This window comes from Protopterus annectens, chromosome 6.part0, assembly GCF_019279795.1.
Source record: "Protopterus annectens isolate FY-2018-M chromosome 6.part0, PAN1.0, whole genome shotgun sequence".
Lineage (NCBI taxonomy): Eukaryota > Metazoa > Chordata > Ceratodontiformes > Protopteridae > Protopterus > Protopterus annectens.
In genome coordinates, this window is record NC_056737.1 from 319,520,453 (window position 1) to 319,545,211 (window position 24,759).

At 43.7% G+C, this 24,759-nt stretch overlaps 1 protein-coding gene across 1 annotated transcript in view; it reads left to right on the forward strand.

Moving 5' to 3' along the window:
* Positions 1–24,759, forward strand: part of GANC (glucosidase alpha, neutral C) — a 981,067-nt gene that overhangs the window by 721,788 nt on the left and 234,520 nt on the right. The window contains exon 19 of the mRNA XM_044074070.1: positions 11,355–11,431. Within this exon, the coding sequence (XP_043930005.1) occupies positions 11,355–11,431 (77 nt within the window). The remainder of the gene's footprint in view (positions 1–11,354; positions 11,432–24,759) is intronic.

Here is a 24,759-nt window from a genome sequence, read left to right on the forward strand (position 1 = left end):
CCCTCTGCCCACCTTCACTTTACCCCTAGGAGGAAAACTGTCCTTTCATGCAAGCACCTGGGCCATCATTACCAACGACCACTGGGTTCTCAACATAGTGTCCCAGGAATACAAATTTTCTTTCCACACCCTTCCAACTCCAGAAGGGTTCCCAGATCTACCTCCACACCAGTGGGCAGTGGTGCAACAGCAAGTCCTTTCCCTGTTCTCCATGAGGGCAGTAGAGCATGTTCCTGCAGAATAGAAAGGCCAAGGTTTCTACTTCAGACTTTTTCTGATACCCAGGAAAAGAGGGTACCTGGCACCCCATCCTCAATCTATCCATTCTAAACACCTTCCTTGTGATCCCAAAATTCAGAATGCTTACCCTCCAGCAGCTGCTACCCATGCTTTCCAGGGATGCTTGGCTAGCCACCCTAGACCTAAAAGAGGCCTACCTCCACATTCCTATCAGGGAATCATGCAAGAAATATCTTCGTTTCAGGGCAGGATTTCAGCACTTTCAGTTCTCTGTACTTCCCTTTGGCTTATCTACTGCCCCCAGAGTTTTCACAAAATGTCTGGCTCTGGCCATTGCCTTTTGCAGACAAAGGAATATCCAGATGTACCCGTACTTAGACAACTGCCTAATTCAGGCAGGCAGCCAGGAAAAGCTGCTCAAGTACTTGGCCTTTGTAAAGTACCTACTAACCTCTCTAGGATACACAATCAACAAAAGGAAATCCAAACAGTTACCCACCCAAAGGATTATATTCCTGGGAGGAAGCCTGGACACAGCATCCCAGATGGCATTCCTTAGACCAGAAAAACAAACCTTCCTGACAGCCTACTTCCCTCAACTAGCGACCAGACCCCAGCTATCTGCAAGGAAAATCCTGCAAGCTCTGGGGTTCATGGCATCTTGCATTCTACTCATTCCATATGGCAGACTGCATATGAAGAAACTTCAGTGGTACCTAAAAAGCCTTTGGTGTCAACACTCTCAAGTCCTGGAGACTGTTACACGTATAATACCTTGCCTCAGAAAAGATTTCCTTTGGTGGGCAACAACATGCTCCCACAACAAGGGACTATCTTTCTTACCCCCCCCCCTGCCGCCCAGACCCTCACCACAGACACATCAGACTTGTCACCTGCTGATGGCCACACTCTTTGCATGCTGTGTTTGGGTACGGCCCATTTGAACCCAGACTTTTCTACGTCCTCAAGGATCAGCGGGCCAAGTTAGTTATGAAGGGCCTGCTACCTTCTACGGCTGCCTCCTCTTCTGCTTCGGTCACAGCTGTTGCTGTGGCTGCCTCTCCTTCTACTCTTGTCCTTCCTTCTCCTCCTTCCCAGCCTGGGACTCACCCTCTTACTTCTAAGCCTATGGAAGCGGAGAGCAGAAAAGGAAGAGAGAAGAAGAAAGCACTGTCCAGATATTAGAAGAGGTCTCCAGACTTTTCGGTTCCATCAGGACCTCCTGCTAAAAGTTGGTCTAGGCACCGTGACTCCCCTCAGCTCCAATCTTCTAGATTTTCTCCGGAGCCGGAGTAGCCCCGACCACCCTCTAGTGCCTCGGTTCCTCACCCCGCCAGGTCAGAGTCCGTGGCTTCATCGCGGTCCATCCGCAGCCTCTCTGAAGTTGACATGGATAAAATGATGGGGAGATGTATTTGCACACAGATTCAGATGGGAGTCTTGCCAGCCCCCTCTCCCTCTGGAGGGGGGGAGATTGCTTCCCTTCTTTACACCAATATTTCCTTCTCCGATCTGACCCCTGGTTTGGGAGTACATGGATCTGAGGATGGCCGTAGTCAGGCGGTCGGCGCCGACGGTACCTTTCTCCTCAACACCGGCAGCTGCCTGGAGCATGTTGGATCCGACCAGTTTGGATCAGAATGGCTGTCGGAGCCAGAGCCTTGGTGTTGGATCCGAGGGGGTGGAACTTTTTCCATCGGCTCTGATGTTTTCGGGTCAAATTCCCCCCCCCCTCCCTTGGAGCACCGTCTACTTCGGCCCCGACTCCGATTCTCACTTGGGATCCAGGGAGAGTGGTTCCCTTACTGGTGACCCAGGAAGCTCACTCTCCCTTGGCATTCAATGTTGTAGAAAGGACTCTCTCCAATGAGTCAAGGCCCCTGACTATATCTTCGGACTCCGCCCGGACTCCTTCTGCTTTGTGTGCGAATCCCATCATTTTACCAGAGGGACAGCCCATGCTCGATGAGCCCCAGGCAGTTCCCCCTGAGGAACAAGTGGTTGGCGAGTTCCCTCCAGAAAGCCCCACCGGAGAGGTACCTCGCAAGCATACGTGCAAGAGGAGGCACTTGGACTCTCCCGAGTCCCTCACTGAGGACATGGATTTGGATGACGGGGAAGGTTCCCCCAGATCACCTCCCAAGGATGTCTCCTTTGGAGACATCATAGAAATCTTATGCCAGCGGGGAGGTTGGTCTGCCCCAAAACCTTCCTCGGATGAATCGGTGTTCCTGGAGGCTTTCAGCACGGGCCCGTCTATTTCCTGGTTCTCTCCTCCCGCAGATCCCCTGGTGGACTTGGTCACCTCACGGACATGGAAGTAGCCGGACACTGTGGAACCAGTCCCTAAATACCCAGACAAAATTTTGAGCCCCCCTACAGACAGACCAGTGTGGAATAAAGGGGCCCCTGTAGACGCTATGGTGGTAGCAACCGCGACCAAAAAGGAGCTAGCCCAGGAAAGTTCCTAGGTCCACCCCCCTGACCGTGAGTCTAGGATGATGGACCACCTGGGGAAGCAGGTTTATGCGTCAGCAACCTTTTCTATCAGGGAGTTGAACTATTTGGCCCACATTACTAGACTAGAGTTCGACCTGGTTAAGGAACTGGCTGAATCTCCCCCAAAGTCCGTGTCGCAGGAGGACAGAGCCACGTTCTTCATGAGGATGGCTACCTTAACGACGGTTTCAAACATGTCCATGCGACTCCTATCACATGCAGCTGGGTACGGCATGTCCATGAGGCGTAAAGCCTGGCAAAGATTATGTCAGTTCACAGAACCCTTCAAGGTGTCTTTCGCGAACGCCCCTTATGACAGTCCTACCCTTTTTGGTAAGACCATCCATGACACATTGGTCCAGAGTGAGAAAGATGGGAAGACAGTCTGCCGTCGGAATCCAATTCTCAAACCCTCAAAGATCCTTTTCCCAGAATCAGCGAGGGCAAAAGAAGATGTGGTGCCGGAAGTCTCAGTATTCCTGGGACACTCAAAGCTCTTCTTCCCCTAGAGGCAGAGGGGGACAGGATTGACGCCGGCCCAGGGGCAGAGGGGATCCGAGAAATGTTGGGTCTCAAGAACCTTTCACGGACAGGCCTGCGCACCAACCCTGAGGGGTTGCCCAACTGCCCTGCTCTGGAGGCAGTCAGGGGGGTCGCCTGTCATTCCACTTGGTGGCATAGGAGTCCATGTCATCAGACCTTTGGGTGCTTCAGATAATTTCCAGAGGCTGTTCAATCCCGTTTGTGGTTCCTCCCACACCTTTCAAACACCTCCCGGATGTACCACCCACGCAAAGAGAGACAGCAGCACTAGAAATCTCCCAACTGCTAGATAAACGAGCCATCGAACCCGTCCCCCCAGATCAGTCCTGATCGGGCATCTACTCCAGGTTCTTTTTGATGCCAAAAAAGATGGGGGAACTTAAGGCCCATTCCGGACCTATCTGCTCTGAACCTGTCAGTTGCCAAAGAAAAGTTCCAGATGGTCACTTTACAGTCCATCATGCCATACCTGCAAGAGAGCGACTGGATGTGCTTGTTCGACCTCTAGGATGCTTACTATCTCATAAAGATGCACAGAAGCTCCAGGAGGTTCCTCTGCTTCTGGCTAGAAGCCAATCATTATCAGTTCCGAGACCTACCCTTTGGTCCCACCACAGCCCCCAGGGTGTTCACCAAAGTGATGGCAGTAGTAGCAGTTCACCTGAGGCTTCAGGAGATTCAGGTCTACCCTTACCTGGACAGTTGGCTCCTTACTGGTCCCACCAAGCGTCTACTTTGTCGGAGCAGAGATTATTTCCTAAAGCTTGCACACTACTTAGGGATTACGATCAACACAGCCAAATCTCTTCTGAATTCTGTCCGTGTGATAGAATACATAGGGGCACAGATAGACACGCTACAGACAAAAATCTTCCTGACCACGGAGAGAGTTTGAAACCTAAGGATGCATGTTGCCTTCATTTACCGTTCTCACCTTTCCTCAGCAGAATAGGTCTTGAGGACCCTATGTTCTATGGCAGCGACCATAACACTTCATCTGTGTGCTAGATTACATATGCAAGTATTGCAGTGGACTCTAGCGGTGCAGTGGTCCCTGTTGGATCTTCCGTTGTCGCATCCAGTACACCTCAGCCAAGTCTGCAGGTCGTCCCTTCTTTGGTGGATGCATTCTGTGGAAATTCTGGAGGGATGACCTTTTGTTCCAGCTCCTGTCCAAGCCACAGTGACCACGGACACCTCCCAACTAGGGGGGGGGGGCATTGTTCGGGAAGGACAGTCCAAGGCATGTGGCTCCCTGTTGAGACCTTTTTGCATATAAACGTTCTGCAGTTGAGGGCGGTCCTTTCAGCGTTGCAGGCCCTTCGTGCCTTTCTACCCCTAGGAACCATCAGTCAGACAACATGTCAGTGGTCTGGAATATCAACAAACAAGGAGGGACCAGATCTTACCCCCTTTGTCACGAGGCTATGAGAGTTTGGGAATGGGCAATCTCCACCGGTCGTTTTCTGATAACAACTCATATTCCAGGACGGTCCAACATTCAAGCAGACAGACTAAGCCGGAATATTCTGATGCCTTATGAGTGGTCTCTGGATCCTTCAGTAGCAGAGCAGATCTTTCTAGAGTGGGGTCGGCGTTGCTGCGATCTCTGTGCATCTTCTTCCAATGCAAAGTGCAGCGGGTTCTTCGCTCTGACCCCCCCCCCCCACACTGGGAGAGTCCCCCAGAGATGCTGTAGTCCAAACTTGGCCTCCCGGTCTTCTGCATGCTTATCTTCCTGTACCCCTTATTCTGATGTTTCTACAGAAAGCTTGTCAACTGGGGAGCAAAGTGATCCTCATTGCCCCGTTCTGGCCTCGCCAGGTATGGTTTCCCTTCCTTTGGTCTCATCTTCTAGCTCCGCCTTGGATCTTGGATCCCATTCATGATCTCATTTCACACCCCTCGAGGGTCCCTCATCCAAATCTGGACAGTCTGAGGCTCACAGCTCAGCTGTTACAGTTCCCTTAATTGCTAGGACTCCTGGATTGTCTTCTTCGGTCAGGTCTATTCTGGTGGCAGCTCGTAAGTCGTCTACCAGGAAGGTTTATCATAGCAAATGGAAACGTTTTTCCTTTTGGGCTTCTCAAAGGAGTGTAGATCCTTTCACGGCTCCAGTTCCAACTATTCTGGATTTTCTGGCAAATATTTTTCATCAAGGGGCTAGTTCGTCTACGACCAAAGTTCAACTAGCTGCCATTTCTCAATTTCATGTGGGCAAGAATTCTGCTTCTTTAGCTTCTTTCAGATTGTGTAAAGCCTTTATCAAAGGTACCTTTCTCTTACGTCCTCCGATTAAAGATCCCATTCCCCCATGGGACCTTACCATGGTACTTCAAGCGTTGGTTACTCCACCATTTGAACCTGCAGTAACCACGGATCTTAAGTTTTTGTGTTGGAAAACAGCATTTCTAGTGGCTATCGCCTCTGCTAAGAGGGTTTCAGAACTGCAAGTGTTGTCCGTCAAGGTTCCATATATGATTTAACATACGGACAGGGTTTCCCTTCGCACCAATCCTTCCTTTCTCCAAAAAGTAGCTTCACAGGTTAGTATCAATCAAACTATCAATTTACCTGTTTTCTTCCCGAATTTTACAAACAAAATGGAATACAAGCTGCACTTGTTGGATGTTCATAGACAGTTACGATTCTATTTACACAGGACTAAAACCTTTCGTAAATCTGATCAATTGTTTGTGTCTTTTTCTAAACCTTTTTTGGGTAAACCTATTTCCAAGGTTACCATTGCTAGGTGGATTTCCTTATGTAGCCTTCAGATTTACAAGGATAAAGGTTTGTCTCCTCCGGGTCAGGTTAAAGATCACTCGACTAGGTCCATGGCTACTTCTGCATCTTTTTGTTTGAGAGTATCATTAGACAACATTTGTTCTGCGGTTTCTTGGTCCTCATCTCATACCTTTATTTCTTACTATAAATTGGATTTGTTGTTTAGAAGGAGAGCATCCTTTGGTTCCGCGGTGCTCTGGAATGTCCTTCCTTGTGGGCCACCCAGGTATTTTAGCAGCTGGGGACTCTGTCCCACAGGTTGAAGATCAAATGAAGTAAACTACTTCAGATAAAAAGTTATGTACTCACCATAACGTTCCATCTAAGTAGTTCTACTTCATTTGTCTTCAAACATCCCTCCCTCCTTCCCCCTGGCCTTACCATATGGACAGCATTATAGCTGGTTTTAGGTGTGTAAGGGTATAAGGTGTTTTTTGAGGTCAGGTTGTTCAGTGTATGTGGCAGAAAACTTGATCTGGGGGATAGAAGGTAGTGGTGGTGTGTTGTGGATAAGGGGAGGAGCTTGGAGCTCGGAGCAGATGCTAGTGAAGTTGCAGGCTCGGATTCAGTACCCACAGGTTGAAGACAAATGAAGTAGAACTACTCAGATGGAACATTGTGGTGAGTACATAACTTCTTTTTCAATGGTGAGACACCTGGGCCTGTACTTATTAAGGTGAGAAGAACAGTATTTATATAAGCATTACTGTGGCAGTTCTCCAGGTTTTTGGGACAGACACAGAGATTTAGCTAAAGTTGAAAAGTTTGACAAGGGGTTTGATCATTCATACTTTGCACTGATAAAGATGCAATTAGTTATGTTGACTGGTCCCACAGAGGCGTTTCTTCAGCTTTAGATAGATTTTCTAGGACTTGTTTCATAACGAGATTGAGGGTTTTAATGGGAGGGTCAACAAAGGTGGGTAGGGTAACATTTTAATTAAATTTCTCTGCCAGGAAATCCAGAAGATCCTTTTGGGTGGAATGATTTTTGTTGTTGACCAGTCCATTATGTTGTTGAGCATTGTTTGTTAGTTTCCTAGCATAACTAACAAGCTGTTGGGTAGTTAAGGTCTCCTAATATGATGATATTAAATTTACATGTAATTTCCTATAGTACAGTGAAGTATTAATTATGGTCTTTCTTTCATGAGCTCTAGGTTAGGATTGTGGGCAGTTTCTCATAAGGTGGTAGGGAGTTTGACAAAAAACTGATACTTCCCCACAGTTACCCCTAGGTCTAAAGTATGGTAGGTGCTGAGCACTGATATACAGGGAGTGATTTCACTGCACTGGAACCAGATTTCTGTAAATACAAATATATTTTAACTGCAGAAATGCCTCAAGTTCTGACATCTTACTATTAAAACTTCAAGCACTGAGTAGTGCCTTCTTGATGTTGTCTGGATCTGAACATGCTGTGTTGGAATGTCCAGTAAGTGGACATACTGACTTTGCAGTTGTTGCACTGACTCAAGTGAACCCTGCCTGAAATAGGAGCTATGGTGGCAGGAAACGTATTTGTCAATATGCAGATGCTTTGTTGCAAGAGTGGTAAGCCATACCTTACCAAAAAGAATGTCTAATGTGGAACTCATCTCAGGCTGACACATACTGAATCCCCTTTGGATGACACCAAGTACTTAGCTAGTTTTTGAAGCGAGATTTTTTTTTCCTGATATGTAAACATCAGTCTTATTGAGGGAAAGATGCTACTCAAAACCAGTGTCTTCCTTCCATTTATCTCATACATAGTAACTTCTTTTACATGTCCCTTAGGGTAGCATGTGTAAGGCATTCACTCACACATGGGCCACTTCCAGGTCATAATTATATTTGCAGAGTTTAAGGGACCACAAATGCCGTCATGACTTAATGGATTTTGGTCCTGGACAGACAACTCTCTGTCACCCTGTTCTTGCCTAGTCTGACAGCTGTAGAGTCACTGTGTCGTACAGTACAAGCACCAATGACTACAATATTTCCCTGTGTGGTAGCAGGCCTTGGATGTTCATATGCACTTCTACTTTCATCTGTGGTGGTTACTTTAGGAGCTGTGTGTAGACATGGTGTTGGTGGGTGCAGGAGTTGACGATATTTTGTGCGCTGAAGGCTGAGATTTTCTAGTTAGCTCTAGGAGACTTCACTAGGTTTGTTTTTTTAAAAGCCTCAACATAGGTTATAGATCTGATGGTGTGCAGCGTCTAGTGTAGTGCTGTGGAAGTGATCTGCTTACCCTCTAAAACCCAGTGCAGGGGGTTAGTCTTCATTTTAAGTAAGTTTTTACATATGTCGCAGGTTATTGTTTTTGTACATTGTAGCAACAGGAAATCAGTAACGTAAGGATGAGGCAGTTGCTATTTTCACTCTTAGTACAAGTAGGCTAGCCGCCGTCCGCCAAGAAGGTGAGGGTAGATTTATGTATCATAATGCCAGAGGTGTGGGACATGGAATGAAGTAAGGTGAGTATTCATTGTTTTTGAGGGTAGAGAGCACTACCTTTAAGGTATTACATAGGTCAGAGGAACTGGCATCTATATTGTGCTATCTGGTACTGTAAGGTGTTTCTTGGGCTAGAGGAATCAGCAGCTAACATATACTACAGTGTGTTTTGTCTAAGGGTGTTCAACTACTTAGTAATTGTACAGTGATTCTTTCTACAGCAGTGTAAGTAGTACACGATTCACAGGGCTAGGAAGGCAAACAATTTAAAAATGCAGGCTCAGGCACTACAGAATGCTGGCAAAATGATTCAAAAATATAGTCATGTTTACTACATTTTAACATGTACTGCACAATCAATTAAAGGAACAGCAGTTTACAATGGGATAGGCAGGCTTGGGTGCCATAAAGATTATTTAAAAATGCAAGCAAAAGGATTTAAACTTTCAGGCATGATCACTGTGACAAACACAGTGTGATATATCAGAAGCACTGTTATAGCTTAGCAAACAGCAGTAATACAACAGTTCAAGGTACAGAAAGGTAAATGATATATGAAAATATGTATTGACAGGCATTTGAAACCCATTTTTTTTCATTGCCCACATATTCTGAAAGACTCATTGGATTTTTTAGTGTGCATGACAAGTGAATTGTGGGCTACTGATCTTGCTTTACTTACTTTAATTACATCTAATTAAATGTAATTGATTTATTTAGTTGTTTTCCCAAAAATGACGTTTTGGAGCTATTCCATGACAGTTTAAACAGCTGTAATTTTCTCACAGACTCTGAAATGAATTTTATTACTGACTTGATGGAACTAGTTTTAGATAACAATTTTATCTGTTTTGAAGGTGAACTGTATAGACAAAAGAAAGGGTGTGACCATGTGCGCTGCTTGCACCCCCGCTTACGCCAGTCTTGTTATGAAAGGATGGGAACCTAAAACAGTTTTTGTCAAACTTTTTAACCATGCTAGGTTGTATTTTCATTTTTTAGATGACATTTTTATATTGTGGGGCGGACCAATTGAAAAGATGAATGATTCTGTGGAATGTTTCTGTGGTTCCCACTACATTTTTAAAGTTTACATATCACTACAGCCAAGATAATATTAACTCTCTAGATACCACTGTTTTATTAACAAGAAGGGTTTTGAGTCTAGAATATACAGGAAACCACCTTCAGTAACACTTATTTGCACTTTAATAGTTGCCACCCATTCTTCTGCAAGAAAGGTATTGTTAAAGGTCAGTTAGAGTATTTTGAATGACCTCCAACAAGGAAATGCTTTTGTCCAAACTGGAGAAGTTATGTGATATGTTTTATGTTAGAGGCTACTCTAAAACTATGGTTGACAGCGTAACAGCTGAAGTTTTTCAGAAATGGGGTTTGCAGTAGAAGCTGCTTTTGGGGATTGGTCTTGGTGGTATGAGGGTTAAGATACCAAGGAACGTTAGTTTCAATAGAGCCCTGGTCCTGAACTATTCAAGCAATGTAAAAGGTGTTAAGGACATGGTTAGGAGAAATTAGAATGTGTTGGGTGCCAACCCTGATTTGTTGCCTGTTGTCAGTGAGGAGCCACACTTTGTTTATAAGACCAGTAAAAACATAGAGTTACTTAGAGAAAAGGGGGTTGGAATAGGTAATTATTCAACTCACACCAAAGGTACAAACAAATGTGGGAGATGTAGTCACTGTAAAGACGTCCTAGTAGGAAACAAAACTTTTATTGTATCGGCAATGAGATTACTGTCAACCTAAGCAATGGGAACTGCCTAATGCAGCAGGTTGTTTATATAGCAAAGTGCTTGTCCTGTGCAGCATTGTACATTGGTAAAACAGTGCTTTATACAAGCACATATTAAAATGTAATTGTATTGGTTTTTAATTTGCTATTTTGGACATGATAGAACTAGATTTTAGGGGTGGTAATTGGGAGATAAAACTTAAATAGAAGAAGTTATTTTGGCAGTTCAAGTTAAATGCAACCACTAATCTGGGCATTAATGAACATACCATAATAGTACCTATTTTAAAATTGAGAGTGGCCAAGTTGTAACTCTCAGTGCAATGGTATTTAAAACATTTTTTTACGTCACAAGTTTTTACAAATTGCATTTTCATAAATTTACATTTTTATATATTATACTTTTGCGTATATATCTTTTTTCTAATACAGTACATTTCATTATTTGTACATTTTAATTTTTCATTGGTTTACTTAGATTAATGTAATGATAAATCAACTATTTAAACATTTAGACTAACTGTATTAAGTGTATTACATGTAGATCTTCTATGTAATTGGTTTAGTACTGCCCAATTATTCAAATGTGATCTGATTGATTAGTGTGACTATAAGGAGCAGTTGTTTTTAGGGGTTATGTTATTATGTTCTGAGAAAGTCTGACTGTTTGGACGAAGACAACTTATTTTTTTTACTTGGGTGTTAAACATTTTTTTATTTGTTTCTTGAATTATTTATTAAAAGTTTACAGTGTTTCACGTGGCCTGGTGTGTTATCATGCGCACTTTGTGTTTTATTTTGTTTGTTTTTTTTGTGCTGCACGGCTGCCTTTGGTTTCTCTGTTTTACTTAAAACTGTATGATAGTTGACCTCAGTCAGGCAGAAGAAACATACAGAAAGGAAAAAGGCAAAAAATGTTGGGAGTAAATGTCAGAAGTCAAACATTGAGTTTAATAATACTGTGGGTGAAAAGGTAGGTTGATGGTATATACGTCTACTGTGGGTGTACAGAGAGTACCAGGAAATGCAGATTTAAAATGTTTAACTGTACGTCATTTCATGTTACAGTTTGATTTTTGTGTTTTTTAAGGAAATGCTTTACTGGTGCATCCCGTTACTGATGCTGAGGCTACTGCAGTAACCATTCTTTTTCCTGGCTCAGGTGAGGTGTGTATTCACTTATTTAAATTTCTAACTTGCAAGTCAAAACAAAGCAATCGCTTTGAGAAAAAACTTGAAAATATTTTGCCATATGATTTGCTGTGTCTTGAAGTTTCATTCTGTATTTTAGTGGCTGATTCACAGTTTGGTCATTTTTTCTAAAGTGTACTGGAAAACATATATAGTAAATCAGCTCACTTAAGGGGCAGCACATACGTACCACTGTATTTTATTGTGTTTGCACTCATCACTGATTTTTAATATCTATACCATTGCACTGGCAGCCAGCCTGCTTTTAAGTTGGATCAGTACTAAGTAATGAAGAAAAACACCCCCAAATCTTCTCCCCCCAAAAAGCTGACACTTCAGCCTTGTGTTTTCTTATATGTGCACTGTCAGTATGCTCCTTCTATAGTGATTTTGTGAGGAATCATGTCTGCTATGGAATGGAACTAAATGGCTAGTCTCTGGTTTATACCCCTAGATAACCTTTAGAAGAAGATATAGTCTTCAGAACAATTTTTATGGCTGCAGGAAAACATCTATTGATAGAAGAAAAATAATTGTTTTCTTTATCTTTTTCCCTTGTGCTGCACCAACCATCAAGCCCATCTGTACTGGACGTGAGCCCATTTATTCATTAGAGGTGGGGACAGCGTTAACATGAGTGTCCTCTTCAGCTTCTCTGGCGAGAACCATATTTGTGGGGTGGTCATTCTTTCAAATGTCAAGGATTTTGCATCTTTGTCAGCATCCCAACAACTCAGGACACTATGAATGTCATAACTCCACCCAGAGAATTTTGTGAGCTAGAGCCATCAAAAGGGTGTGACCCATGTGGTCACTTTAATAGTTATAGGCTTGTTTGTTTGCGTTCACCTCTCCTGGCATTGATTATATGTATAAATTAAGTGCTGATGGTTTGATACCTTATGTATGTATGTTTGTATGTATGTTGACTTTCCTTTATCTGTTTTGGATTTACAGAAATATATTATGTCTGTAGATTTTACCATCAGTATCTACAACTAATACAATTTATATGAGTGATTTACTGCACATTAATCTTTGGCTGAAATATTATAGGCAGTTTTAAATTATGAAGTTTTACTGTTACTGATTTTGATGTGGCCAGTGACCATCGAGCTTCCCATCCAACAGTACTACTGACTCATCCATTCCCTAAGGGGTGAGAGTCTTACAGCTCATTGATAACTCTAGGAGCAAGGGGCAAACATGTTGAGAGGGTTACCATCAACTGTGCTACAGATTGGTGTTTTCAGCTTTACTGTACCATTTCCCCTTTCCAAAGATTTATGTACGCTAACTGGCTCATATATATTCTGACGTTTCTGTTATTTGATTCCACAAGTGATGTAAACCTGCAGATTTTTTGCCAGTGCCTTTTTGGCTGTCTAATTTCCACTGAGAAGCTTGAAAAGTGTAAGGGAAGCAAGCAGTCATCCCCATGTTTTTTGGCTGTGTAAAAGAGTGGCTGTGGGTCCCTGTTTTTATTAGAGATGTCACTGCCACATCCTGGCACTTAGGCAGCACTGGTAACTCTGCATTTTTTGGGAACCACTTGAATTTGGAGCCATTATTGATCTGTTCTCACAGTCAAGTGACAATCTGATAAGAGAGCAGTGAACAAGTTTGGGGTAGAGTGGCATACACACACACGCTCACACTCTTTGTCTGTCTGTCTGTCTCTCTCTCTCTCTTTCTCTCTCTAATCCCCTTTGCAGGGAAGTAGAGTCTGGAATTAGACCATCAGTCATGATATCTTTTGGATGGTGGGTCACATTCTACGAGTGTCCATTTCTGGATGTCAGGTTGGGACGGTTACACTTGCAGTCTGTCCTTCTCTGAGTCAACGAGGATGGATGGATGAGATGGGTTTTGCTTCTGTGGAACAAAGAAAATACACACACACACACACACACACACACACACACACACACACACACACACACACCATCTCTGCCTTAGAGCCTGTCTATGCCTTTGTCTTCATTTTTGCTACTAGACTTACTAATAGGATACTTGAGATTCTGTATAGCCTAGGAAGCCCCTGTCTGTGTGCTCTTGCAAGGTAAAATGGATTGCACTCTCTTTCTGACATTCAAAGTCTGCTCTTTCTCTTGAGTTTATTCTTCTGGAGATCAAACACTTCTTTGACTTTGGTCTAAGCTGTTTTACTGTTAAGGTCATTTGTTTCTGTTTTGGCCGTTGACTTTGTGGCTGAATGCATGACTTTGGCCTGATACAGACTGGTACAAAATATCCTGCTGTACTGTAACAGGTAAACTGCAGCTTTATTTCTAAGTTTTGAAAAGGTGGTGAAAAATGTGCTGCTCCTGTTCCTGCTTCATTGATTTTCCATACAAAAGTAGCCACTGTGCCATGGACACTTTAAACCAGACTTCCAGTAATGCAGACTACATTGTAGAGTGTCAGACTGGTAACATGAACCTAGATAAACTGTCAGTGTGAACATGTATAGTAAAATATGATGTGTTATTGTTCTGTCTCTCCTTTATTCTTACCAGGTTGGGTTCAGATCCGACTCAGCCTTTATATGCAAGCTCGAGGTCGTCCACTAGCTTCTGGCTAAACCCTATCCCAGCATGCACTAGGTAAACTCCCCAGATATTGTTTGCCGCTAAACAACATCAGGTGCTCATTCTACTGGCTGTGGCTGAGTATACTCTTTATTATAATCACTATTGTTGGAAATTGCCTATTCTTCTCAATTACTGATCTAGATAGCTAGTTGTTGTGCTAGTCAGTTATTTCCACTTTGTTGTGGCTGATTATGTGCTGTTGGCTGTCTTTTCTGCCTACGCTTTATTGTCCCTATCCCGGCTTCCACCTTAAATTTTTTAATAGCCCATTTAAGTTAGAGGGCACTTTTCCTCTTGTTTTTCTCTTTCAGGAACTTTGTTGAGGTCAGTTTGTTTATGTTAAAGAACCACCTTATCTTTAGCCCATTTAAGTTAGAGGGTTATCTATTTTCCTTTCAGTCATAGCTCATTTAAGTTAGAGGACTGTGCCCGCCTTTCATCCTCTGTATTTGTTTTTCATAGTTATGTTTACTGTTAAATTGTTGTTTAAAAAAAACTTCTCTGGCTAATTTCCTTTACTATCCCTTTTTTCAGGATGTATTCCAAAGATTTGAAACCCTCAGGTTTCAAAAAATGTGGAAAGAAAATGTCCCTAACTGATAGACACACAATTTGTTTCTGTTGCCTGTCCATCTCCAGGAGTCTTGCTCCATTTGTGATTATTTTAATCACAGGGCTCTCCTATAGAGAAAAAACAAATTGATACTGAGAGGTCTCTTATAAACCCCCTTCTCAGAATCAATACAAGAAGGTCCGTGTTTATCAAAGACGGACCAAGTTCCATCTTCAAAATCTGACAAGTCTGGGAGGAGATCCTTATCTTCTAGTGATCCATCAGAACCTTCAAAAAAGATTGCCAAAATTTTGACACCGGATCATAAATCTGTCATATCTGAAAAATCTACAGCCCCAGCACCATCAGTCTCGGTGCCGGTAGAGTTTGAGTTGCTGCAACCTTTTTGCAACATCCATGAATGCCAAAAGCAGCAGCTACTTTGCGGTCACCAAGGTCTGCAGTTGTCCACAATTGGCCCTCAGGTCTCCTCTATGCTTTTCTTCCTTTTCCATTGATACCCAGAGTTCTTCAGAAAGCCAATTGCTTGGTAAGGGACTTGATACTCATCGCCCCATACTTGTCTCTTCAAATCTGGTTCTTCTTCCTGTGGACTCATCTTCGGGAGGAGCCTTGGATTCTGGACCCAGTTCCAAACCTTTTGACTCATGCGTCAGGAATGCTCTGTCCTTCCCTTCAGACCCTCAATTTGACAGCTTGACTGCTCCGATTCCGACTGTAGCCAGGTTTCCTAACCCATCAGTTAAACACATCTTAATTTCTTCTTTTAAGGCTTCTACAAGAAATTTATAGAAGCAAATGGAAAATATTTTCCTTATGGGCTTCTCGTAACCACATTGATCCCTTTACTGCCCCAGTCAATTCCATTCTAGAATTCCTAGCAAAATTATTCAGTGAGGGTGCAGCTACGGCTACCATTAGATTTCAACTAGCAGCGATATCTGGTTTTCATATAGGTGAGTCTGGCCTCAATGCTATGTCTCATAGGCTATGCAAAGCGTTTCTTAAAGGTACTTTATTACTATGACCACCTATCAGAGACCCCCCACCAGCACCATGGGACTTAAATTTCATCCTATCTTGTTTAATTTTCTCCCCTTTTGAGCCAGCATCATCTTGCAAACTCAAGTTTTTGATATGGAAAACTCAATTCTCTTGATAGCAATTACCTCTGCTAGAGGGTATCAGAGCTGCAAGCCTTTTCAATAAAGCCCCCCTACTTGTTTTCCACAGAGACAGGGTATCCTTACGAACAACCCTTCCTTTTTACCAAAAGTATGTTCAGAGTCTAATTTGAACCAATCCATAGAGCTGCCAGTCTTTTACCCACATTACAGGAATAAGGCAGAATACATGTTACATCAGCTAGATGTACATAGACAATTACGTTTCTATTTACACATGACTAAGAACTTCAGCTTTTATATCTTTTTCAGCTTCAAAGAAAGGTACTTCAGTCTCTTAAGGTCACACTTTCAAAATGGTTTTCAGATTGCATAACCTTCATCTGTAAGTCTCAGAACAGAGATCTTCCCCATAGAGTTAAAGCCCACTCTACAAGAGCTATTGCAACCTCTTCTGCTTTTCTGGCCAAACTACCAATTGATACCATTTGTGCTGCGGCAACATGGGCAAGACAACATACCTTTGTCACTCATTACAAACTCGATTTGGCCTCCAGGAACAGGGCCTCTTTTAATTCTACGATTCTAAAGAATATTCTTCCTTTAGCCACCTAAGAAAGATGGTGCTAGGGACGCTGTCCCAACCTGGAAGAATGAAGGCGAGATAGGACAACAACACATAAAGGAGTTATGTACTCACCATAACGTTCCATGTGTGTTGTCCATCGTCGCCTTCATTCCTACATCCCACCCTCCTTCCCCTGGGCATTTTTTACTCCTGGGAGACTGAGTTGGTACAATCGGATATCATTATTTCCTGACCTTCTTTATTGCACTCTGGAGTTATTGAACTGTGTTTAATTCTCTTACGGTTTGTATAACTGCAAACAAGATCCGGGGAGTATAGCTAGTGCATGCTGGGATAGGGTTTAGCCACAAGCTAGTGGAAGACCTCGAGCTTGTGTATAAAGGCCGAGTCAGATCCGAAGATCAGATCCAACCCCAACCTGGTAAGAATGAAGGCGATGATGGACAACACACATGGAACGTTATATTGAGTACATAACTTCATTTTCATCAACATATTCATTGATTTATTCTTTGATACTCTAGTGGGAACCTGAGTGCAAGGTAGAGAAAGCAGGGCACACACACATACAAGTATGTATTTCTGTCTCTATATGTGTATATGGACATAGACACAGACACACACACACACACACACACACATATAATGTATATGTAGTAATAATTTGCAATAATAAAAATAATTCCATGGAAGCAGTTTTTCCATTTGTTTGTAAACAAGGTTTATTTACAGAGTTAAAGTAATTTATTGCAACAAAACATGGGAGGTAACATAAAAAACACAGTCCAAAGTTAATAGTTGCATTATTCCTTCCTACAGCATTATTTTAAAATGTAACAGTACTTCCACTAACCAATATCCTCAACAGGCTTTACCACACAGGAAGGGATAATTTCCAGTAGCTTTTGTAGTACAGGATACTAGTTCCTTTTCCTTTCAGAGTTAACTTCCAGATTTAAGCTGTCAAAGTCACCATTTAGACTGGTTTGTCTTTCATACACAGCTTGCTTGAGACTCCTCTTTGAAATTCTCTCTCAACTCAGATGTCAGAAATCTGCTGTCTGAAGAGGTAATGGCCCCGATATACCTCTGAAGACAGTTGCTTCTTCTTAGTTGTTATGGGGATGGTTTGCCTGCCTGCTTTAGATTGGGATGCATGCTTCAGACTACTGTCTGCCTGCGTCAGATTCCCTCGCACACCTTGTTTTGCAGTAAGCAGTGTGCTTCCACGGCACAGCAGTCACTATGACTCATGGCCCCCTCCCCGAATGCAGAACCACCAGTTCCAGCCCCATTCATGGGGACATAAGCCGAGGCAGCCTACTCACAATAAAGTAACAGTGTTCAGGGTAATGTTGGTTCATAAAATAAAAATGATATAGTCAAAGGCCAGCTGGGCAATTTTTGTGATGCAGTATTTGACAGCAAAGCCATCATAACACAAACTCCCTACCTAGTAAATACCTCTTGAGGGTGGTGAAGGGTCAGTTTATGGTAAGTCTTTTCCCCTCTCCCTCTTTATATTATATTTATATACATGTACACATACGTACATTCAAACACTTAGACACATGCGCTCACACACAGATACAAACATATTTATACAAGCACATACAGCTAAATAATGTTTCTCAGCTTTGATAAGCATTCTGCTGATATAACAGAGGGGATGCTCACCCCATTAGTAGCATGAGACCAGCAGCACCTGTGCCTATCTCAGAGGCATCTGTCTACAGTTGGAATTCCTAGGAAAAGTCTGGAGCTGTTAGTATCAGTTCTGAAAATACCATGTCTTTTACTTGCCTAACTGGTGAAGTATTCTCTGTATATGACTCACAAGCCTGACTTCATCAGGACAGAGTTAAATACTCTTCAGTTTTGGTCATTATTGCCTAAAGATACAATTCCAGAAGTCATGCTTTTAGCAGCTCGATTGAGGATGCTGCTGTGGAGGATCCAGTTTCAGAAGCTCTTGCTCCTTTTGTACCTTATGACAACTACATGAAAATACAGTTGTTGCAGTGGACTGGCAGGTATTAGTGGTTTACTGGACTCTGTTTTGGTGGTGTATTTTTGTATCCATGCTTTACTTTGCTGGCACATTCCTATTAAGCACGATGTGGATCTTCCACTTTTACAGCAGAAACATCACAGGTCCTGACAATGGATCCTAAAGTAGGAGGTTTGGGACCCTGACTAGGCTCTTCCTTTGATCTGGGAAAGTTAAACTCACACCCACTAAGAAGCGGCATCATCACCCAAATAAACTCGCTGGAGCATCAGTTATTGTTTCCTGCTTTAAATCTTCGAAAGAGGAATTTAGATCAGAGCCTTTCTGCTTCACTTTGCCAGCCGGGCCTTTGCATTGTATGGTAAGATTACAAACAGGGAAGGTTGTGCTTGTATCCACCTATCCAGTGATGTGATACGGGATTGTCTGTGGGCCTAAGGCCAAAATATGACATTAGCAGCCTTTCGCATCTTCATGACAGTGCACTGAGATTCTTTCAACCACTCATACAACTCTTTCCTGGACCTGAAGATTTGGGAATCCTATGTGGTCAACATCTTCAGGGGGTGAAGGATTACACGGTGGGTGTTTTCCTTTTTTGTAGCAGGGAAATACATTTATCCATATTCATTCGCATTTCATGCATCATTTCAAAATTGAGTTGTAGAAGAGCCAAAACATCATGTTTGCCATGTGATGGCTGAGACCTTTTGGTTTACAGCTGTTCTGTTTGTTTTAATATGGGAAACTTCCAGCTCCAGCTTATGGCCTAGTTTCTCATTTAGATCCCTTGGTTCTGCCAGACTTACAAATTAACATTTTGAAGATGACCGAAGCTTGACCAGAAAGCCTCCCACTAATTAGCTGCATTCTGTTGAGTGGAAGAGGTTCTCTGGGTGGATAGAAAGGTGTATTGAGCCACCTAAGTCATATACTTTTGCAGGTGACCTGAAAGCTTAGTCACCTGCATGATATGGGTCTTCATTATTCCAGGGACAAGCTGCATGCCACTGGCATCTCTGTGCATCATGGCCTTGTAGATGGCAAAATTATGAACCAGACCTTCTAGTTAAGCAGTTTTTAAAAGTGTCTTGTATCTTTGCCCATCTTTGAAAAAAAAAACCTGTCCTTAGAAATTGAATTTCATGACTGACAGACTTGCCCATCCTGTCTTTGAAGTGGCTAATTTGGCATCTGTGAAGTTCATCACTTGGAAGATGTAAGTCTTGGGGATCACCACCTGTCCTTGTAGCATTTTTGAGCTGCAGGCCATTGTTTGTAGAGCACTTCATTTGGTCTTTCAGACTTTTTAGGTGTGTCTTAAAACAAAGTCATATTTTCCTCCCAGATGTGGCTTTACATCTAAACTGGGCTAGAGTAAGTTCCTGTCCAGTGAGTGGCTGTCATACTAGCCACCAACACTAAACCTGCTGGCTAGTGAAGGTTGATATTTGCAAGACACTGATTGGGAAGAAGCCAAAATGCTTCAGTGTGTTATTGACCAGTATGTCGATGTGTATAGTAGGGAAACTGTGCCCACTTGAATTGAAGACAAGACAGTTAATAAACCCAGGAGTCATATGGGTCACAAAGTATGCGTCGATAGGAGGAGACATCGGGGCATAAGGTAAGTTTCTGGAGGGAGATTGGTTATTTCTTTTTCTTATAGCTGTGTGAACTTCTGTGTCGGTACACGTTAATTTTTACTGTGTGTGTGGGGGCAGGGGAGTGCACCTGGATGCCACATAGAACACAAAGCTTACAGACAGGTCAATGCTTTTGCATCTAATAAATGATTACTGCCCATATTGTACCCTACTTTAGAGAGATATGCAAATATATTCACAGTTGTACAGCACATGGGTGCTGGAACCATAGAGCAAGGGGGGAGGGGTGCCCCCTCACTTTTGCACTTGCAATGTCTCAGCCGTAAAGGTGTGCAATTGCGTCAGCTTTGCAACATCCCGAATGTGCGCCTGTTTGAATACAGGATGTCCAGCAGGCGGATATTCTTTCAACTGCAGAGTCACAATACAGGATTTACTTACAGGATGTTACTTAGCAGGCGGATTTTCTTTCAACTGCAGAGCCGCAGTAGAGGATTTACTTACAGGATGTCACATAGCAGGCGGATTTTCTTTCAACTGCAGAGACGCAATACAGGATTTACTTAGCAGGCGGATTTCTTTACGGACTGCAGAGCCGCAGATTTCAGATTTCTTCGAACTGCCATTCTGGCAGAGTGGTGTGTAAGTTACAGTCCGCTGCTGCATTTAGGGAGAGAACTGACATGTCAGTAACTGTTCTGAAGTGCGTTTAGGGAGAGAGAAGTGTGTGTGTGTGTGTGTGTGTGTGTGTGTGTGTGTGTGTGTGTGTGTGTGTGTGTGTGTGTGTGAAAATGCCCCCAACAGGATACATCTGGTGGCTAGAGGTACACAGGCTCACACCCTGCACCTTGGGTGCAGGTAAAAAGAGCCTAAAGTCCCTAGCCACCATCACTTGTGAATTTATGCTTCACATTTTTGTTTTGTTCTGTTCCTCATTAAATCTCTGGATGTCCTTCAAGGATGCATCTGCAGTCCTTACATATGGGTTGTCCTGCCTCAGGCAGCCCTTCGGTCGGCCGGATTCCAAAGTCTGGGTCCGGCGTCGGCTGATGTCGCCCCTCCCCTGATGTCAGAGCGCCTGGGGTATAAAAGTGTCAGCCGACGCCATCTTCCCCAGTCTTTCTTGTCGCGTGGTGCCCGAAGCAGAAGCAGTTCACAAGTGCCGGTTGGCCAGCTCCTGTAACTTCAGCTACCGAAGACTTCAAAAAGCTAAGTACCCCGTTGGGGACTCTTTCTTGCCTCAGCCGATGTCAGATCAAACGCTTAAAGTTAATAATTGCTTGACTTGTGGGAAACAAATACCTCATAAGGATTTCCATTCCTACTAACTCCCCTGCCTAGGCCCAGACCACGACGTCTCGGCCTGTACTGCCTGTGCCTCCTTTAATCGACGCACTCTTAGGCGTCGGTCGGAGTTTGCAGAGGAATTTTTTGGGGCTAGTTTCTCTTATAAAATGACATCGGAGACTCCGACTTCTCATTTAACCAAGAAACAGAAGGACAAGGACCGACACACGCGGACCGTGGTTTCGGCTGAAACCGCTCCTAGGCCTGCCGCGAGTGTCTCGGTCTCGGCTGAAACCGAGTCCTTGGTACTTCTGTCTGTAGAAACCGCTCAACCGACAGCCTCGGTCCCGGAGGCCTTTTCTGAGTCGGTTATAGAATTACCCTCAGAAACCGGTGTTCAGGAACCTACCGACACCATTCCCCTAGACAAAACTACTCCAGCACGTGGGGCAGCCAGGCCCCCTGCATCCATGTCCATAAAAGCTTTCACTAGGGCTAAAGCTGCTAAGCAACAAAAAACTCTGCCTCCCAAGTCTATTTCTCAGGTATCCACTACAGGTTCTCAGATACTAAGTTTGGCTGAGGACCTTATTTCCTTAATTAGGGGCTCTCAGCCTCATCTGGACAGGGGCTCTCAACCCCCACTAGACAAAAGGCCCAGGGTTGAGTCTGCTGAACCTCAGTCCTCTGATGAGGCCTCTGATGGCTCTGCTCTATCAGACTACCAGGAGGAGGCCTTCACGGCCTACGAGGATTCTGATGCAGAGGAATCTATTCCCTCTGCCTCCCCTCCTGAAGAGCTGTCCTTTGGGGAGACCCTTCACTCCATGAGAGAGCATTTCCAATGGCAGGGCCAGGAATTCTCCGATTCCAGGAAGAGATTAAGGACTTTTCTTCATTTACCTCAGCATAGACCTTTGGCTATTCCTCCTGTTTTAAGTGTCATTGATGATGTGTATTCTGAGTCTAGCACTACCCCTGACACCCTTCCTCCGGCTCCTGTTAAACCCGATAGGTACTACAGGGTCCCGGACTCGCATCATTTCCTTTACAAGGTCCACTCTGCTGACCCAGAAACTATTTCCCAGGGTCCTAAAGGGGTTGCAGCTGCCACTTCTAAAAATCCACTCCCCTCTAAAAGGGAGTCCAGGGCTTTAGAGATGGGGTAAAAAAGTGTACACTTCTTCCACTCTGTCTATGAGGGCTTTAAATTGTCAATTTCATATGATACAGTACCAAGAGTATTTGTTAGATGAATTACAGAAAAAACTGTCTTCGCCTGAACCCCTAGATCGTAAGTCACTTCAGGATCTGGTACATAATTCACAACAGGTTAGCAACCATTTCTTGCAGTGAGGTTATGCTGCATTGGAAGCTTCATGTAGGTCAGCAATGACAGGTGCAGTCTTACGTAGACATGCCTGGCTAAAGGAACAATCTCTGCCAGATCATGTTAAGGCTAAGCTTCTGGATGCTCCACTGGAAAAGCAAAAGTTATTTGGCTCCACTGCTCAAGAGGCCTTAAAGAAATTTGAGGAAAAGGCAAAATCTGTACAAACAGTCAAAGATTTCCTCCAGGTACAACCACCAAGATTCAGCAGAAATTGGCCTTCTAAGAATTGGTCCTTTCCAGAAGAGAGATTTCAAAGAGGCAAGAACAGGCGTGCCAGAGGTAGAGGGCAAGCTAGAGGTTCCTACAGAGGACGTCAATGGCAGCCTCCTAACCAGAGAGGTAGTGCAGGTCCAACAACTGCTGCACAAGGACAGACTCAATGACTTCACCTTAACCCTGCCGACCAGGGCTCAATTAGAAGCACCTTTGGGCGGAAAGTTGTCTTTATTCTCAAAAAATTGGCACAGTATTACAAGGGACAAATGGACACTGCAAATAATAGACAAAGGATACAGGTTCCATTTCCATACATTACCAGAAAGAAAGGGAATGCCAAACCTGCCACCAAATCAGAGGGCAGAGGCTTTAAAACAAATTGCCAACCTATTGCAAATGAAAGCTATAGAAAAGGTCCTTCTCGCAGAACAAGGCCAAGGATTTTATTCCAGACTATTCCTTGTCCCAAGAAAAGAAAAACAATGGAGGCCTATTCTCGATTTGTCCGCACTGAATACTTATCTCATTGTGCCAAAATTCAAAATGCTGACCCTACAGCTACTCCTTCCCATGCTGGGCAAGGGGTCTTGGCTGGTAACTCTAGACCTCAAGGAGGCATACCTGCATGTCCCTATCAGACAAAGTTGCAGAAGACACCTCAGATTTCTTGCAGGTTCAGAGCATTATCAATTCCCAGCATTGCCCTTTGGCTTATCTACTGCGCCCAGAGTATTCACGAAATGCCTGGCATCAGTAATTGCACACTGCAGACTTCAGGGGATTCAAATATACCCGTATCTGGATGTCTGCCTTATACAACATTTGAATTATGCCATCCGCCTACTGCAGGCCTTGGGATATACAGTCAACATTCACAAGTCAAGACTTATGCCATCCCAAAGAATAACTTTGCTGGGTGCGGAACTAGGTACAACCACCCAAATGGCTTTTCTCACAGAAGAAAAACAAAGACAACTACCGGATTACTTCAAAAATCTAACAAAACAAACTCAGATGACTGCAAGGAAAATCCTGCAGGCCCTGGGTTACATGGCATTGTGCATTCTTCTGATTCCACAAGCAAGGCTGCATATGAGAAAACTACAATGGTACCTAAGGAGTTTATGGTCTCAGCACAATCACAGCCTAGAAGCTTTGATACCACTCATTCCATGCCTTCAAAAGGAATTCCTGTGGTGGGCCCAAGCAAGCCAGTCAAACAGGGGCCTGCCTTTCAGCAAACCAGTAACCAGCCAAACCATTACCTACGCTTCAGACCATGGATGGGGAGCACATATGGAGGACAGATGCATCCAAGGTCTATGGTCTCAGAAAGAATTGTGCATGCACATAAACCAAAAGGAAATGCTGGCAGTGATTCATGCAATCGAGGCCTTCAAGCTCTTTCTACATCAAGGCCACCTGCTAATAAGGACAGACAATACCACAGTTATGTGGTACATAAACAAGCAAGGAGGTACCCATTCCTACCCTCTTTGCAGACTAGCAATGAATCTTTGGGAACTTTCCCTAAAACTCAATATAGAGCTGCAATCCCAGTTTGTGCCAGGAAAAGACAATATACTGGCGGACAGCCTAAGCAGAAATACCATGGACCCACACGAATGGATGCTGCACCCAGACATCTTCCTTCAGATAACACAATCATGGGGAGGCCGGACATAGATCTTTTTGCCTCTCACCACAATCATCAGCTGAAGAAATTCTGCACAAGGACATACCACCCACAAGCATGGAAAGTGGACGCCTTCTCTTTCAGTTGGAATACTCTAACAGTGTATGCATTTCCACCACTCCCACTAATGACCAAGGTCTTACTGAAAATCAAGACAGAGCAGCCAAAAGTGATTCTAATAGCCCCGGACTGGCCAAGGCAGCACTGGTACCC